Genomic DNA, 19,680 nt, shown 5'->3' on the forward strand with positions numbered 1-19,680 from the left:
TCTTTGTCGGTCGTTCTCCGGGTTTCATCGCTGATCCCTCGTCGTATATTATATGAAAATGCTGCACTATCCAGAGTATTGGCCCACATTTTGTGCTGGCGGAAGACGGGCCCGAGGACGACACGAAATTCTGACCGACATACCCTTAACAGCTTCTCGGTAAAAATATACTTACAAGGGTTGGTTCCTCCTTTTACTTTACTTTTATTTAATATAGGTCTGTGCATAATTGAATAACACCACACACTTTTCGTGAAAAAAACGTGTCAACAAATGCCGACTTCCGTTACAAAGTTGGGAAAAATTTTTTCCCGCTACAATCTTAAAAGCTGCCCTTTAACGAAACGATCCCTTAACCGTGGGTTATCCCCGGGAGACAGCATTGAAAAATTGCGGTTACAGCAGTGACCTGTTAAATTGATGAATAATTAAAGTGTACTCGCATGACCCATTAAATATTTGCGATATATGAATGCAGAATCTGGGATACAGAAGCCAGCATCACAACAGCTAAATGCTATAAAAAATGATAAATTATGGTCTGGTCAAGCCGTAGTATAAAAGTTCTCGACCGCATGTTGCATTTTACTTTACTTTCATTTCTCTTTGAGATGGCATTGACTGTGTTGGTGCAGCGCAATTTATTTGCCTAATCGCACCTTGTTAATTTTCACTCGCTCATCGTATTACAAAGCAAACGCGTAATCGGCTGTTTTTGTTTTGCGAAAGCATAGGAGCCGCGCATGCAAGAAAGCGACGTTATAGCCCGAAGCAGACGTCGACATATACCAGCCTTGGGGAAGAGTTGCGATAGCATACCGACGGAAACTCGTTTAGACTGTAAGCGCATCAGCAGTGAAGACACGGACACGATGAGAATAAAATAGAGGTGGTGTTCGTTCGGGGTGGCGACGTGATAGCCCAGAAGTCGGGTAGCATACGTTACCGCGGCATCGAGAGCGCTCGCAGCACGACCGCCCCGTTGCCCGCGATCTGGGAAAACCGTGTCGTTCTCGCCCAGACCCTCTCACGCTGGGGTATAAAGAGAGCCAAAGCAGGACGACGATTGTGCGAGGCTAGCTTGTCTTCTGCCTCGTCTGAGCCGCATCATGCGTCTCGCTGTAAGTACTGCTTCTGAGAAAAACCCGGATAATTTATCATTTTTCTTTCGAGTTTCCGCCCTTTTTTCTTCGACAGCTGCTTGGATTGCAGCGTGACTTGAATGTATTTTTTTAGTGTTCACAAATGAGCTTCCGGCAACTGTTCGAAGTCGTGCCGCGGTGCATATGGATCATTGCATAATAGTTCTGTCAGTTATCACTGTTCTACTGTACACTATTCGTCCTTGCTGTAAGCGTGTTTAGTGATCATTTTAAACTCGCGTGTTGCTTCTGTACAAGGTATAAACTAATATTCAGCAGAAAATTGCTCAGGTTTGCCCATAAAAGGTGAAATATAGATAGCGCATGTTCGTGTGAAAATCACACATCACATACGTAAGTGCTGATAGGGTACAGTTACTTCAGTGAATAATCACAAAACTTGCGAAAAGAAGGGTTGTACGATCACTAAAATTAGAAATTATTTAATGTCCGCAATTTCATCAATAGGCTCCCTCCAGTACAAATGATAATGATGTAAAACGCAGAAATCACCCCTAATGTCACTCGTCAGTAATCTGACATTTGTTTTTTGCATTTGCTTTGAGGCACACTCAAAGTGCAGAACTCACTCTTGTTCTACCCTTCACCCCATCGCTAAACTAAATGCTGAACGGAAGCACAAAAGCCTGCTGTTTCATCTGGCCTCACATGAACAGCATGTTGGAGTGCTAATGTATTATCGCATTACTTCAAATATTTGTCTTTATCGGCTGATTATGCTAGAACATACTATAATTAGAGGCGTTTGCGAGATTGTGCTCGAAGAACAAAGCATTTAGGGGTGGGCTCTGTTTTGCACACGTGCTACGTCATATCAGCGGTGCTTTAAACTAATACCACCCCATCAATTACTTGTTGAGTGAATCACATGGACAGTTAATTCCTTAGGCCAAAAAATGTTGAGGTGGTTGTTTATTGCCCGTGTGAAGGTCAACATGAGTTCCGCATACATGACTCATGCAAAAATAAGTGAGAGCTGTAGTGAAGTTGGTTCATGCGCTATAAAGTAAAATGCAGCACTTCCATGTCCCAGGTGTTGCTCTCGTCCCTCGTGGCGTATGCGTCGGCTGGTGTGCCCTTAGCACTTGGCGGTGGCTCGCTCGACGGTGGTGCTTTACTAGGCGGTGGCCTCGGACAAGCAGCGACATTGGGCGACGGCCTGGGCACAGCAGCTCTGGGCCACCTCGGTGGTTTAGGCGGCATTGCCGGCGTCGGTAGTCTTCATGGCCTGGGTGCTGGAGGGCTAGGTACCCCCGGCCAAGGAGTCAGTACACTCAATCTTGGCGGCCTCGGAGGTCTAGGAGCTCTCGGAGGCCTAGGAGCCCTCGGAGGCCTAGGGACCCTTGGAGGTGGAGGACCATTGCTGGCTACCGGTCCAACCGTGGTGGGAGTGGTGAATTCTGCAGCGACTCCAGTGTCTGTTACGGCCGGACCGGCAACAGTTTCGAGTCCGGTCAATATCAATGGTCCAGTGGCGACTCCTGTGGCATCTGTAACATACGTCAAACAGCCAGTTATTAAGCTTCGCTATGTGACCAGGCCCGTCACCGCTTACGTGAGGCAGCCAGTCGCAACTCTGACGCACACCATAAGGAAGATCGTCAACTACAACACGGTCGGATCCCTGTTAGGAATCGGAGGCCCTGGCGAATTGGATATCGGTAGGGCTCTTGGTGGTGGTGACGGATTGAGCGGAGGTGACGGAGGTGACGGAGGTGACGGAGGGGATGGAGGTGATGGAGGCAACAGAGATAATGGTGGAGGCTTCAGTGGTGGTAGCAGTGGCGGAAGTGGTGGCGGAAATGGTGGCGGTGATGGCTTCAGTGGCGGCAGTGGTGGAGGCGGTGGTGCTGGAGGCTTTGGAGGTGGTAACAGTGGCAGTAGCTTTACTGGTGGTAACGGTGGTGGAGGATTCGCTGGAGGTCATGGTGCTGGTGCACACATCACCGGAGGAAGTGGAGGTATCTCTAGAGGTCCCGCCCCAAGCGGTGGCTTTTCTGGCGGTAATGGTGGCGCAGGAGACTTTTCTGGAGGATATGGTGGTGCTAGTAGCGGTGGTGGCTATGGTGGTGCCAGTAGCGGTGGCGGCTATGGTGGAAGTGGTGGTAGTAGAGGCTTTGGAGGGACCAGTGGCGGGGGCTTTGGGGGAAGCGGTAGTGGTAGGGGCTTTGGAGGAAGCACTGGCGGGGGCTTCAGTAGCAGCCACAGAAGCTCCGGTGGTGGTGGATTCGGACCTGCACTTGAAGGTGGATTCAAGCCCATGCGGATTGCAGGACGAGGACCATCCTTCAATGTGTATAGAAAAAGTAACTACTGAGCCCTCAGTATTAGGTCACCCATGTAACAAAAATTGTGGCGAGCTGCTCCTACGTGCAGCTTGCCTTCAAGAAGTTTATCCAAAGGAGCCATTGCAAAAGTCACCCACCAGCCACAAGCTACTTGAGGAATGCATGCATCAGTGCGTGTCATGTGGTTCCCTTCTCTGTACAATACTTCCTCTCGCACTCATCAATTTGCCACCATTGTGTTTCGCAAAGCATGCTTTTTTTGCTGTATAAAGCTATCAAATAAATTTGCTTGTGACAATTGTTACTTGGGTATTCATTTTATTTGTCTCATTTTTTTATTTCAGTGCTAATTCAATGTGAAGACAAGCGTTTGTATTTGCGTGAAGCATACGTGTAGGTTTTATTCTTATTCCTACTTGTATCAGTTAACAATTAAATTCACGCTCGCCCACCTTGTGTCTAAATCTTGTGCACCGCAAGCCCTCGCAGGTAGTTCCACTATGGGAGAGTTTGTTTATTGAGTCGAACAAACTGCTGGAATAACGTGGATATATACGAGCTCACAAGGTCGAAGGAAAGAAAGAAATCGACAAGAAATACGCTCATTTACAACTGCAGTTATTGCAGAAATAATCTTTGCACGAGAACCCCAAAATATACATGCGTAACAATTTATCAGAAAAAAATTGGTTCATATCTGCATTTAATATGCAAATGTCGTCGAAAGACGATAGTCTTGCGTGTGGAGAGAGTGAACAAAATATTTATTTGATGTTCTGCGCAAAATTGGTGAATGGTATTCTGGAGGCGCTGCGTTAGAGTGCTTTGGGCATGCAGCGAAGGTGAACGAGCGCATCAAGTCACGTCACACATAAGACATGAGCGCCATCTGGCAGTTTTCTGCAAAAAGAAAGCGCGTGACTCTGAGACGGGTGTGCACGCCCGTCTCAGAGAGGATAAGGTGTAGAACGCAAGGCGACGGGTAAGTGCCACCACCATCTAGTTTTAGCAAAACGTTGGAAACACTCTCTTTTTCCTAAAAGCGTTGGATGGTTAGCGCAGCGTGATAAGCGCTACCGTCCCTAAAATTATTTATGTATGCCTTTTCTAGTAAAAGGCGCACTTTCAGAATATATACGTGTTGTTATTGGGCCCCAGACATGCACAATAATTGCTTTTTAATCACCAATTGCACAAGTATGAATGCTGAATCTTGAACAACATTGGTGGGCGCTGCGGATGGGGTCGGCCGTTTCAAGTACCCGATGCTGTTAATAGTAAACAAGAAAACAAATATACAGACAGACAGACAGACAGACAGACAGACAGACAGACAGACAGACAGACAGACAGACAGACAGACAGGCAGGCAGACAGACAGGCAGACAGACAGACAGACAGACAGACAGAACAAAACTTTTGCGTCGAAGGTCCCCAAGAAAGACTATCGTCTTCAAAAAAACGTCACCCAACACAAAAATGAGCCCCACCCAAGGTGTATTTTTCTCCTTAAACTACTTGGAAAGTGCACTTATCTTTCAGCGAAACAGAGGAAACACTGATGGTCTCATACACGTGCTCGCATTCGCCCTAATGTGCCCTTATTCCATATTTCTCTGTGGGTTTAAATATGCTCAGAATACTCGTGCTGCCAAACTGCGGATTGCACCCAAAATCCTTACAGTGCATAGACTAGTGCGTGCCGCCTGCGAGAACCTTCAAAAACGGGGCGCATGTTCTTCGAGTCAATTTTCTAGCCATTGGCTCGTCTGGTCGATGTAAACTTTTCTGCACCTCAACGGTATTGCAATAGTATTTTAGACAATATACAATACTGTATGGATGATTCTACGTAAGATCGAACAAAGTATGGCCAGTACACCTCTAAAATTTCTTTCAAAATTTTATATATCGTTGCCTTGTGAGTGGAAAAAAAAGAGATCTGCAATTGGTTTTGCCAGAAAAAATTTGTCGAAGCACAGTAAATCAATAATGACGAAGAGGGAGAGTGCCACGCTTACCTGTTTGGTTGTTTTTCCGAATTCGTTGATGAATTAAACAAAATTAATGACCGCTACGCTTTTCAAACTTATTTAACTAAATACAAGGTCATTTTTTCTTACGTTCAGCTTTATTTCGATTCTCTGGGCAGTTTGGATATGTTTTTTAAAAATCACCAAATTGACCCAGAAAACGTTTTTTGCCTACTTTGCAGGCCTCTGTTACAAAAAGGGCTTACTACACAGCCGTAGAAATTCCACACTATTTCCTCGGCATGCTTACTTATAAAACTGCTGAAGCTTGTAATAATAATACGCTTCAATACAAAGATACAATTGACCCAAGGTGGTCAAAATTTCTGGAGCCCTCCACTACGGCGTCTCTCATAATCATATGGTGGTTTTGGTACGTTAAACCCCACATATCAATCAATGAAAGATACAATTGTGCTAACTTCAAGAAAAGAGCATGCACGTGAACCTTCTTGCGATGAATAAACACCATTTATTTATCTTTCTTAAACTTTCCCCGCTCATTCTCTTTTACATAAGCTTTCACAATCAATAAAAACATGTTGGGTAATTTAGTTTCACTTGCAGTTAAGGCCCATCAAAAAATACCAATGCACAAGGATAGACAATTGCATACCAGACTTCCTGCATACTAGGTATGAAATGCAGGCCTATACTTCAGCTTCTTAAAAGGTAAGCAAAACTGAAATAGCTGTCGACTGCATTGAGGACGCCAATTTCGAAATTATTTGGTCACGGGAGCGGCAATGAGTGGGCACAGTCCGGCGTGTTCCAGGGCAAAGAGGGCTCGCTTTCGCGTTCTCAGAGGGATAGATTGCGATATAGCCGTAGGTAACTTCCACTCATGTGCATTGGTTTATCCACAGTTTGTTTGCATCACAGCCACGCACTGTTAACATGGCATATCAGAATCGCAGGCGTAGCAGACATTGTTTGCTGCTCTTGTGTATTGAAAATAAACATGAACAAAAGCACCATCTACAGGACGTACTTGTATATTTAAACAAAAAAAAAACCACCAGGCCTGCGCGGAACGCCCCGCACAGTCACAGCAAAAGCGGGAAGAGCGCCTTTTCAGAGCTTCTTTTGAACACTCCTTCGGCAAATGCTACAAACACACTTGCTGGGTACCGCTATGCCGTTAACCATTGTAATTTTTTTGCAGTAAGCCGGACTTTATTATGCTAATCTTCGCCATTTCTCGGAGAAAGTGGAATACTGAAGGCTGGCACGCAAGGGAGCCGGGTTCGAATACCACTGTGTCATTGTTGTTTTTTATTGATTTAGTCTTCTTTCTTATTTTGTGTGATAGTAGTTAAGGACACCGGCGGCAGCGGCTGCGGTGGACAACTACGGCACCACATGTGATCCGTGCTGTGATCTCATAACAGATTCCGCTATAAAAACGTCCCGAGGGGACTGATGTAACTTGGGCACGACAAGATTCCAACGCACCTCCTTGGCGCGCCAACAGAGGCGATCGATAAAGGTCGCAGATTTCCTCTCTCTAGCTCAAGTTATGCGACTACATTCGGCTCCCTCACAAGAAACACTTCAAGGCGTTCACGTTGAAGTTAAAGTTTGACTGCGTCCCCGTAGTGGGAAGCCCCATAAAAGCTCTTGTCAGGGAGCTGCAAGCGTTCGCTTTCCGAAAGCGCATTACAGCCACTTAAAGAAGCCAGAGAAACTGGGCTGCGCGAAATGATCTCAGTGAAAATCATAAAGGTGGTGCTCTAGGAGGCTAATCTAATGGGAATAAACGCCAAACTATAGAAAAGTGGGCGCGCCTGGCCATCTCAGATGAGAGCAGCAGACGACTTGCACTGGCCGTGCGCACAGGCCGCTTCTCACACCTTGTTTGACTCGGATAGAGCTCGCGGTTTGCGCTGCTGCTGTGGGTTTGATGGCGGCAAAGTATAGCTCCTAGCTTAATTATTGTGCAGGCTACCATTCGATGTACAAGAAGCTCATTTCGAAGACACGAAATGTTCGTGGAGTTCCCCACTTATGCGTCACAGCTTGATAACGCAGTGCCTCAAGAAACGCCACTCGTACAACACTCATTTTTATCATTCACTATCATGTTTATCACTGCTAATTAGCTGTGGAAAGACATAGTTACTCCATACACTATCATTCCAAACTCAAAAGCCATACGCGTTCAAAAATTCCATACCATCTTCAGACCCACATGTTTTGCTCAGTCTTGTGCAAGAGCCTCACTCGATGCATTCTCTTCACACTACAACACGCCAGACTTTGCGTGCTTGATTGCTCGGTAATCCAGCACTCATGGCAGCTCTCGTTACCAAATCATTTCAATGTTGACGTCAATTCAGTGTCGCCGACAGCTATTTTAGTGCTGCTTGCTGTTCAAGAAAGTGCAGCAGAGACCTTCATTCCATACTTACCGTGCAGAAGTCAGATCTACAAGTGTCTATCATTGCGCAAGGGCATTATTCGACGCACCGTAACTGCAAGGGAAACCACATTATGCAACAAATTTTTATCGATTGTGAAAGCTGTCTTGCAAGAGAATAAATGGGGAAATAGATATGTAGGGTTCGACGTTCCAAAACCACTATTTGATAATGAGAGACGCCGTTGTGGTGGGCACCGGAAATTTCGGTCACCTGGCGTTCTTTAACGTGCACCCAAATCTGAGCACACGGGCCTACAGCTTTCTCACCTCCATCAAAAAATACAGCCGCCGTAGCCAAGATTCGATCCTTTGACCTGCCGGTGAGCAGACGAATACATTTTCCACTAGACCACCGCAGCGGGGACAACTGAGAAAAGTGGGAAATATTTCAGAAATGGTTTATCAGCCTAGTCGTTTTCAGAAGTTTCTTTTGCATGCCGTTTTATTGAAGTAAGCGCCATCATAATTTTATTGACAGTTTTAATAATATTAGCTTCAACAGTTTCATAAATATGCATGCTGAGAAAGTATTGTGGAATTTTCGCCACTCTGTCATGAGCCCTTTTGAAGTAAAGACCTGCAAAATAGGCAAAAAAAACGTTTCTTAGGTTTATTTTTAGATTGTTTTATAAATGTATGCGCCCTTTATACTCATAGATGCGAAAAGTAAGTGATTGTAATAAAAATTACGCATGAATTAAGCTTAACAAATTTGAAGTACGTTTCTTTATTATAGTTTGCTGTTATGATCAACTTTAGTGAAAAAAAAACAGAGGAGGTATGCGTGACATTCTACCTCTTCGCCATTATCGATTTACTGTGCTTCAGAAAAAATTCTTGGTGCCAAAACCATTTGCAGATCTCTTCTTTCCATGTATTAGCCCACAATGTGTAAAATTTTGAAATAAATTTAAGAAGCCGACCGGCCATGCTTCGTTTGATTTTACGGGGAAATCACCCAGAAGATTATCGTTGTGCGAGAAAGAGACACTCTTTTTACTTGATCTTTCCTTAAAGTGAACCATGGGTATGAAAGACGTTTTAGTTCAAATCAAGAGGAAGAAATTTACGTTCGGGCACGTGGGAAGAAAACTGCTTTTCATTAAGAGTAACTGGCTGGATTCCAGGAGAAGGCAAACGCGTGTTGCAAACGAGAGACAAAGTTAAGGGGCAGATGAGATAAAGTTTGGAGGTGATGTGTGGCGGCAGCAAGTTTGAGACCGGGTTGATGAACGGAACGTGAGAGAGGCATCTGCACTGCAGTGGGCTTAATCAGGCTGATGATTATGATCGGCGTGATCTTCCTGGCCTCTAACAGGTAACACACTACCCGAAGGAATAATGTGTGATAAGTATACATGGATTTCTGTAGAGATTAATTGGCTGCTATATGTAGCTGCCTTGCCACTCTCCACTGCAAAGCTTTAGATCACACAGCAGCTTCGTAAGCAAAAGAGGGTTTGCAATGCAATAGCCCTTATGTTGCGGCAGGGTTTCACATGAATATGACCAGTCATACTAAAAAAAAAGAGTATCAAGCGCTTTCAGTTTATCAAAACCCACCCATGCTTCGAGGAATAGTAAATCCAAAGTCCTTGTAAAGCTAAGTGCATCAACCTAAATATACCTCGACGTTGAAGATGGATTTCACACTTCCTGATGACAACACAAATACTGAAGACTGAGATGTCTCAGTACTTTTGAGGGGTTGACTAAAAATTTCGCAAAACTGTCAGTATTTTAATATATTGATAATATATAACGTTCTACCCCCCAAAACGAGGGGGCATGCTATAGTGAAGGCTCCGGAAAATTTGACATTTGAGGTACTTTAACGTGCTCTGAAACCGCACACTACATGACCTCTTTCTCCTACATCGAAACATGACCACTGTGGACGGGATTGAACACGTGACCTATGGTTCAGCAGCCGAATACGGTAACCACCATAGAATCACAGTGGTGGACAGTAATAATTGCTGCAGTAAGTTACGTATGTATGTTTTCTTATTGCTCCAATACTAATAATTATTGGGTGTAATGCACAGCATTGTACACTCTGATTGTTATATTCCATTGCACAGTGTGATTATGGTATGCATAGGATATGAAGACGGTACAGCACTGAGCACGCACATTATTCTTTTGTTGCCAGAATTTCAGCACACTGTCACATGTGTAATCAGTGCCTTATAGATTTCAGCTCCTAAAGCAGTTGGCCGAAATTCAGACATGACTATATATTTCAGTTTTAAACAAGATACCTCAGTGAAGCATCAAACTGCCCTTGGGAATTTCCTGCTTAGCCGAGGCACAAAGCCGAAAAATTTTCGCGAATCTTTAAGCTTCGCCTTTAAGAGATGAATGCGAAAGCGACATCATGTCACTAGTACGTACTTCAACCACCTAAAACATACTTTCCATTGTATGATGTTACTCAAGACACTTCAATTGTGGATTACGACTTTGTTATGACACGAGATGGAACTGGGAAGGTAGTACCAGTAAAGCTACATGAACTTAAACCATCCGCTCCCCCCCCCCAACCCACGTCTCGTACTGGACACTTTAGCAAAATACAACATGTACAAAAATGAAAATAACAGCAAGCTTTATTAAACGATACAAAAAGGAAGCTCCATACATATTGTAACCAAAGAAGGCAAAACACCAAATAAGCATTATGAAAAAGCGCATGCAAGTCTTTGCTTGAAAGTTTGGCCAGGTGATACTTATTGAAACCCGAGTGACTAAATTGCATCGCTTAAAAGCCGTAGTGTGGGAAAGCATTGCGGTACATGCCATAGTCGGGTGCGCCTCAAGTATAGGGGTGCATTGTAAAATTGAGGTTCTGTCTGCTATATATATATATATATATATATATATATATATATATATATATATATATATATATATATATATATATATGGGATATGGCACAACGGGAGCGTTGTCAACAAGGATTAATATATTTATTTCCCAACAGTTTCGGGAGGGGTCCTCCCTTCATCAGGGGATGAGTTGCATCTCGTGTGCAATTTTTCATACGCTTTGTGGCAAATGTGTCCTATAGCTATGCAAGGAGTTAATTTCAAGTACATTAAACGCAGTGCTACAATTCCGGTCAGCTGGTGAATGAATACTGGAATGCGTAATGTCGCTTAGTGCTAGCACCATACAAAATGTCCAAAGTTGGTGCAGCTGATCCACAAGACTTTCTAGATGCAGAGCTAGTCTGTGAGACACTTTTTGCATGGATACTTCAAGCGTAGTACGATGTGTACGTGCTAGTGTAACTTTCATGCGCGATAATGCCTTTAAAAATGTCATTGCTTCTCATCACATAATCGAGAAGGAGCGATTTCTGGTGGATGCGAAAATAAAGTAGAAGTGACTGCAACCCGACAACAATTTTTTTTTATGCAAGTGGACGCAGAAGTTTCTTTTAGTAGACACGTGGCTACAGTTCCCTCTTTATACGTGCACTTCAACGTGAGTCTGCAATGAATTGGTCCCTCCAAATTTCTAACTAATCCCCTGATGAAGGGAGGACCCCTCCCGAAACTGTTGGGAAATAAATATATTTATCCCTGTTGACAACGCTCCCGTTGTGCCATATCCCATACCTTCACGAAGACTAACTGGCCCATTGAATTATTACTCCCACTATATATATATATATATATATATATATATATATATATATATATATATATATATATATATATATATATATATATATATATATATATATATATATATATATATATATATATATATATATATATAAACTGACACTTTCATAATCATACTTCTGATTTCACTTGCATATTTTAGCACAAAAGTGGAAAATAACACTGAGGCCAGCACAGTGCATTGCGTGTAACGCTCACCCTGTGTTCTCTTCAGTATTTCTCACCACTTTTGAATTACCTTTAAAGTGCAATTTCCACTTATGACATGACATTAAAGCGAGTGTGATCGAAACAATGCAGTATGTACTAGACTGCGCCGATTGACTTGGAGAAAATGCATTAGCTCCTTAGCGTACCTACAGGTTTCAAAAGTTCAATATGTAGGTAAACAGTGGGAAGTCCCAAAGCATGAACTCGTCAAAAATTACCCGAAAGTATTTTGGTACAGAAAAAATTTCAATAACGTGAGAAATTTGTAACTGTGTGCTGGAACTGAAGTTTCGCCTAGTGAACTTTTTAGAAGCCCTAAAAGTGACAAAAACGTCGGCTCCCGCGCACACACTTTTACGAATTTCTCCTCGCAAGCTTCCATCTTCCCTTTCCTGTATATTTTTTTTAATTCAAGGAACGAGCCGTTCAGGAGCCTAATGCCACCGAAGTTGTAGGGGTAGGTCACCGATGTTACACAGTACAGAATATGGTCACTAACGGCTCATTGAATTGACGGAAAAATTACTGAACACGTTCTTATTAAGGGCATACTTCATTTGCAATATGTGTCAACAAAACGTCACATACTAAATGCAGAACAGTCTCGCTCTGAAGCTATGGAAGAAAACAGCCTAAAGTCTGCCGAGAAGTCAGCCGAAGTCTATTGAATTCTGTATAAACTAGCGTCATGAAAGACTCAAAAAAGAAAAACATTTTTTTGCATTAGCAAAATACTTTCACAAAACCATAGTGAACATGCTTGCCATAAAAAACCAATTGGTAAGCGAGAAAATGAACAAAACGAAATGTGGGTGGCGACTTTCTTTTGACGACAAGGCAGTTGGGGCAGGAATTTCACATTTTGACGGTGTCGACTAGGGCCTACACGTAGTTTTAACGGGCAAAATACGCCGTCCTGGAAGACGCAAGGGGCTTCGCCTAACATGTTTCAATGAATTTTGTTGAGCGAGTGTCGACACAATAGGGAAAAAAATTGTATTAAAACCCAATAACGCAGGCACAGAAATATCGTGGTTAAACCTAAAACAGAATTCATTTTTTAGTATTATGCCTACGATTGAGAATACAGGCCTAAATGACGTTATTTTCACTAATAAAACCGGTACTTTATTGCAGACCGGCTAGTTAAGTCGTAAGTTAAGGATCAGGTAAGGATAACTTGTTTGTGAAACGCGTTAAGGTGAAATCGAATTGGCACGGAAGCACCGGAAAGTAAAGTACAGCTACTGGCTACTTCAAGTGCTACTTTCGCTGTTTCTCGTCAAACAACATGGCGGCCCAATATGGCAATGTCTCCGACCTCGCCAGCTTTGATGGTAGTGTTGAATTGATACAAAAGAAGCATATCTTTATGTGCCACCATTACGCCTCAAATGACGTAGGATTCTCGTCATGGTACCCCTTTTACAAGTGAGTGGTTTGAGTATACGCCTGTTGCGAATCCTGCCGCTGGGCCCGAAGAACAACAAACGTAGTCACCGCATTACGCTACAGCATGCCAATGACAAGAGTGATATACATTTCGAAGGGGAGGTTTTTCAATTCTTCGTTCAAATGTTACAATGTAGCGTTCACAGCATCTCGGTAGACGCAAGCTTCGTTAGATATGGCTGGCAGGCCACAATCGTGGAGCTCATGGAGGCCGCCGGAGCTAAAGCACCTCTGTTGACGGCCTTCGTCTGCGGACTAGCTGTGGACGCCCGAATAAACTGTGTCGGTGTAAGCGGAGAACTCTCGCCTGTTCTTTAAATCATTGTTTCCTTTAACATGACAACACTTAATTTTTAGAGCCATCGTGTGTGTTCTATGTTAATAATTGAAGTATGGCCCATTTTCTGCATTGCAGCACTGGGTGATTTTTTTTTTCTCGAAGAGGGAAAGGCTAGTATGGTGACAAAAGAACCACTCGTATTGCATATGATCTCCCCGCTGTAACAAACACTTTGGGACAACCACTTTATAGTGACGGCGGCTCAGCGGCAGCGACTTGCTGTGGCCAGCCAAAAGCTTAGTTACTAATGCGAGAATTGTTTATTCCAATTTTTACCAAATGTGCCTCTATATGAAGTATAGCGTTTATGGCTAGTGTTCCGCGAAAATAACGGCAATTTATTGGTTCTTTAAATACTGAAACAAGTGTGAAGAGAGTTATACTTATTCAGAAAAGTGACTCCTAAATGACTCTTGGGAACGATTGATTGATTGATTGATTGATTGATTGATTGATTGATTGATTTGTGGGGTTTAACATTCCAAAACCACGATATGATTATGAGAGACGCCGTAGTGGAGGACTCCGGAAGACTCTTGGGAGCGAGGCTATAAGTGAACCTTAGGGGGAGTTTTTTGAAACTTAACTGAAGCTTATCATTTCCCTCATGATACTTTCACAAGTGTAACTTATCACGCAACTTAAGTTTTGTTGTTGAAAACGGGCCTCGGCGTTCTTGACCCTAATACGACTCTAAACCAATTCACTGTGTCACTATTGTGTCCCTTTCAATGAAACATTACCTTCACCTAGAGTTTATTCTCTGCTCCAAATATAGAGTGGCCTTTGTTCTACCCAGGGAAGATAGGTATACCCGTCACTTTACTTAAAGCGCATAACACATATACAAAGCAAGTACAAATAAAGCAGTATGTAGGAATACACGCTGGTTAGCTAGAGTTTCCGGTACAATGTACTTTCCTTTGCACGAAACAAAAAAAAAAGTGTTCTATTCAACAACAATTTTGTGGAAGTACAAAGAAAGTTATGTTCCCGCAGTACATGCCACAGTGAAGAAGGAAGTTTCTAGCGACATCATAGCCTCGTTTCATCGTAAAAACAAATAAGCTCAAGTTTTTACCCCTTTAAAGTACCATAGCCTATAGACTACATGATGGTGCAACGTCCTCGTTAAATGGTTAAAAGTGAAAGACATTAAAATATATGCATTACATTCTAGTGCAGTCTTGCACCTGTATTAAAATAAATCATGCACGAATGAATTCGGCAAGGCTGCGCATCAAGACTGCGCGAGCAAACCAAGGCTGGAGAAGCAGCTCTTCCAAAAACCAGCGCTGCCAGTCACGGCCAATCGAAGATACGACAATGTATTGGCCGCTACAGCGGTCGGAGCCACGCCGGATGCGAACCTCTTGCACGCCGGACCAAGAGCAGAGCAGGCAAGCAACTTCGTCTTGGCTGTGGACCAGTAGGTCCCATAAGGCCGGGTTGGACACCTGCGCCAGAGGTCGCCCCGTACATTAGGCCAGCGATTCGCTAGCCGAATGAGGTGGAGCACTGTGTTGCCAACACACATTTACTTGATCAGCTCTCTTTGGATCATGGTGGTGCAATAAATGAAAAATTTTCGCATTGTGTATTAAGTCCTTGAGTTGAACTAGGCACAATAAGGAGATGATGGCGGCTAGTTGCTACGTCTTCACGCTTATGATGCGCTGCAAAGCATGAAAAAAACGAGAAATGACACAGGGAGCGCCTGCCCCTGTGTCTTTTTCAGACCTTGCACTGCATCACAAGCATGAAGAACTAAGAGCTTCCGAATTTCTTACGTTATGTGTACGACAAACTCTCGTAGCTCACTACTTCCACAAGGGAGCAACTCATTGCTTCGGTCGTTGTGCACTGCAAAAGCATAGCACATTGCTTAAAAGTACACCTTTAAGCAGTCACCGCAACCTAATTCTGCAGGCACTGGTGCTATCTTACCGCACCACACCCCTCGTGGTAGGGCCTACGTGCTGCCCCACGGGTTACCCCACCAGCACAGCCTCAAGTTAGGCTGCTTTACAATTTACTTAAGAAACTGCCCGATACGGCAACATGCCAACACAGGTTCATATTACAAGCGCAGGAAGAGCAGTGACCTATAGACATGTGTAAAGAATTGTTTATTATGACGGCAGTGGCAAACAGTGAGCACTGTTCAGGTAAGCGTGCACATTTGTCATAAGGGGATGATTGTAGTTTCCATGTATTCGTAGTTCTAACATTGAGGCTCGCCCTTTGTGGTCTGACAGGGTATATACCCATTTTAAATGAATAGTAACTTATAATATTACTTTAAATGTAAGTGCGGTCGCTGCGCTGAAGGCTACAAAAAAGCAACAATGCTGCACCAGTAATAAGCGATGTTCTGGCAGTTGAAAGGACCCTTAACACCAAACTTGAAAACTCTAGATGCTTGTGTTGTTTCATAGTCCTGCATACGGAGACTCCTCTGACCGACTATTAGTGGCTAGCATAGCCTAGAAGATATATTTTTATATCGCGCGGGGCAGATTGCGTTCAAACCCACCTTTTTTTCAGCGCGGGGCAGATTGCGTTCAAACCCACCTGCGGCGCGGAGCTGCAGCGAAATGGGAAACTAAAAGGAGACAACTAAGCTGTGCTCCTAGCAGTTACGAAAATGTGTGATTGGTGGCAATCTTTCTGCTGCTAACAGCATACACACGTATTTTCACAAGTCGCCACTGTGGCGCACCACATGCGCAGTAAGAGGCTATCCTACATGCATGCGTGCACGAATATGCATGCCAGCGTTTTTTAGGACTTCATAGTGTATGAATAAAATACCTTGCAAGCCGTACTTCATGGTTAAACGAAAATTTAGGCCCCATAATGCATGTGGACAGGCAATATTTAGCCTGTTTGTTTTAAATAGGCTTGGAAACTGGCATACCCCTACTAGCAAAGCAGTTTAAGTGTATACATGGTGAGATACCAGGAGCTGGAAAGCTGGGCTAGTTAATTCATTAGCGAAGAAAGTATTCGCTCTTGTACAGCTTCATTGAAGAGAACAATTTTGACAACTTTTGCAACAATCTAGTTTTTCGCCTAAACAGAATGGGAAGCAAGAAGCATCTTTACACATGCAAAAAAGTGCTCAGACAGTGGAGCCAATAACAAGTCATAGACACTGGTTTATATCTCCTCGGATTTTTAGGCAAATTTCATCGAGGGCATGAACAGCTGAGAAGCCATTAGGAGGACACTGGCTATAAAAGTATAATGTGGAACAAGTTAACAAGCTCTTTTTCCCAGAGCGAACTCCACACAAATACAACTAACTAAACATTTCAGCATATTTCCGCTGCATCAATAAATTGAGCTTATCACGTGACCAAAATACAAAGACTGTGTGCACGTAGATCAATCTCTGGTAGGCCACAGAAGACAGGCCAAAAATCCTATCCGATGAAAAAAGGTACTCATCAAAAACGACTCCTCTGGCTAAGTTACAGTGCCGTACTACTAATCGCCTAGCTTCTAGAGCATTTACTATTGAACAATGAGATCCCACGTGTTTCTAAGGGTGGCATTTATTTGTGCTGGGAAGCCACATGCTTTCTAGGGCGATGCTGCATTTTTGCGAAAATGTATCAGTGGGTCTCGGCTACCAAAATCTACTGCCGTCTTTGTGTAGCAAACTTCTTTTGAAGAGATTTTGTCGCCTATATATATTTCCCATTCAGGTATGGCAGATCGCCATTCCTCCTTTCGACAGATGGTGCCACGTCCAGATGTCCGCAAATCCCGAGAATGCAAACCCGTAAAATAAAAAGCGGCTTACCTTAATGCGGACAGAGTTGCCTTCTTTTATCTCCTGAATGGGTTCGTGAAGGCTGGCGTCGCAGTTCAGGCCTAGGTGACAGAGATCGCACAAGATAGACAACATGCTGTAAGTCCTGAGTGCAGCCATTGTTAGGGTGTGGGTCTGTGATGACCGGCTACAGGCATCACATTCAGGAAAGACAACGGAAGAACTGCTCACGTAACGCAGAAAAGAAGTGACGTAATGACCAGTGGAAAGTGGCTTCATATTATCTGGGTCATTTTGAGCATGAGCGCATTCCTCGGCTTGCACACTTTTGGCAAAGAGCTTTTCCAGACAATCTTTGCAAATACGTGCACAATTCACGGCTTTCGTCTTCAGTATCAAGTCTTCTTTCTCAGCCCACTTCAGTACTACTCCTAGTGCCACCTTCTTGGCCACGTGTTCAGATGCAGCAGCCGCCAGCTGATCATTCAGCCGAGATACGAGAAGGTTCTTGCTTGTGCGCTCTACTCGAAATGAACTCGACTCCATGACGAGGAGAATGACGTCCGCGAAAGACCAAGGGAAGCTGGAATAGGTCTTCTGTGCATTGCAGTAAGTCACCATGTAGCACGCGGATGCCATCCTCAGAAGAATCTGCTTTTTATCCTCTTCTGACATAGCATTTTCCGTGCGACATGCATAGTCAACTTCTTTGAAGAATCGCTCCCTTGTCGACTCTACTATCGCTCGGTACTGCTTCGCGACAAGAACTTCAACGTTACTCTTGTCATAGTGGCCTTTGTTGGAGGCCGATACGTCGTTTATGTACCCAGACACAATCTCTGCTTCACTTTTTATACCATACTGCTTGAGGATGCGATCCATGTCGGACTGGTGCGCAGCCAACAGCTCTTCTGCAATAAGCTTGTAACGGTTCCATCCGCACAATTCCAGCAGTTTTATATTATTGCCACTGTCAACTAGGTGGCTGTGGAATTTGGAGCTAACGACAGACTCTAGAAACCTTTGAAATCTGTACAAGTGGCCAAGAACTCTACTGGAGCGGTACGTGTTTTTGTGAGCACCCTTATCCATGAAGTCTGGGTATTCTTCGGGCCTTTCGTTCCTTTCCAAAAGAGCGGGAACACCAGTCTTTGCAAAGTCGAGACAAGTTGAGATTTTCTTCGCAATAGAGAGACATGGCTTTGAGAACACTCCCCTTTCAAGCTTGTCAGCCAGGGCCAGATGGGCGTTGGACATGATACCAACATTGTCGTTCAGGATGTAGTCGGAGATGAACTGCGCCATGCTGTCGACCTTCAAAAGAGTGCGAAAAAGGAAAATAAAATGTCTCGCAAACAGCTTTCAAAGCGTTTCATGACAACGCGTCGGTGCCGACAGGCTTGAGAAAAGCTTATGCGGCGTATAGTAAAGATGTCACGAGGGTAAATTAAAACATTACCATGTAAATCGCACGGAGTAAAATAAGCGCAATAAACGAGTTAGTCAAGGAAAAACGAGACGACATACTTCCTTTTGTACTTATCTGTTCATTCTTCAACCAGAAAACCACGAACTTACACCACAAATTTTACACTCCTTTTATCTAACGCTTTTGTGACAGGAGTTTGTAATGGATACGTATAATCAACTGCAAGCAGGTGCAACATCATCTGGAATGATCGCTTTTCCAGTATGTAGCACCGTTCAAACCGTGAGCAGACGTACGCCTTACCAGCATGCGAGCACACTGAACAAGCACGTGCACCGTCTTGAATTGGTCTATATTGTTGGACCAGTAACTTTAGTACTCGTCACTCCTTTCCGATAAAATTTCGTTAATCAACATCAGCTCTTCTTTGGCGCGAGTGGTGTCGCTGCAATTATCTGCAGTGCACTGTAAGCAGTGGTGTCTTAAGGCATCCCCACTATCGTCCAAAAGCAGCGTAACCAATCTCTCAGTCGGTTTCTTTATTCTGAGAGGAAGTTTCAGTAATAATCATCGTCACTTCAACAATAGAGTTGAAGCCACAGTGAAAGTTGAAGGGGCCCCGAAACCCTTTTTTAAGTAACCATGGAATTAATTCACTCGGAGAGCTTAGTTTTGCGAATTAAACGCCGCAAAAATACTCGGAAACCGTCAAATGCAAGTGGAGTTACAGATATTTATCGCATGCTGCAATTTCATCCTCTCTTTTTTCCCGACAAAAGCACTGGAAGCTAAGCAGGGAGGGATGGCAGGGGCAAAGAAAACACGACCCCGGCGCCTCGTGAATGAGCACTTTTAGGCGCGAAGCTA

At 43.8% G+C, this 19,680-nt stretch overlaps 2 protein-coding genes across 3 annotated transcripts in view; one reads left to right on the top strand and one right to left on the bottom strand.

The window, feature by feature from the left end:
* Nucleotides 1–943: 943 nt before the first annotated feature.
* LOC119177101 (uncharacterized) lies at nucleotides 944–3,755 on the top strand. The gene is made up of 2 exons (XM_037428486.1): nucleotides 944–1,121; nucleotides 2,197–3,755. The coding sequence occupies exons 1-2, from the start codon at nucleotides 1,110–1,112 to the stop codon at nucleotides 3,478–3,480; spliced, it is 1,296 nt and encodes a 431-aa protein (XP_037284383.1). The 5' UTR covers nucleotides 944–1,109; the 3' UTR covers nucleotides 3,481–3,755.
* A 10,559-nt stretch (nucleotides 3,756–14,314) lies between these two features.
* LOC119177102 (uncharacterized) overlaps nucleotides 14,315–19,680 on the bottom strand; it is a 39,497-nt gene continuing 34,131 nt past the window's right edge. For both annotated transcript variants that reach the window (XM_037428488.2, XM_075878105.1), the window contains exons 9-10: nucleotides 17,415–18,698; nucleotides 14,315–15,060 (exon numbers count right to left, since the gene is read on the bottom strand). In XM_037428488.2, the coding sequence (XP_037284385.1) occupies nucleotides 14,812–15,060; nucleotides 17,415–18,698 (1,533 nt within the window). In that variant the 3' untranslated portion in view covers nucleotides 14,315–14,811. The remainder of the gene's footprint in view (nucleotides 15,061–17,414; nucleotides 18,699–19,680) is intronic.

This window comes from Rhipicephalus microplus, chromosome X (genome assembly GCF_043290135.1).
Source record: "Rhipicephalus microplus isolate Deutch F79 chromosome X, USDA_Rmic, whole genome shotgun sequence".
Lineage (NCBI taxonomy): Eukaryota > Metazoa > Arthropoda > Arachnida > Ixodida > Ixodidae > Rhipicephalus > Rhipicephalus microplus.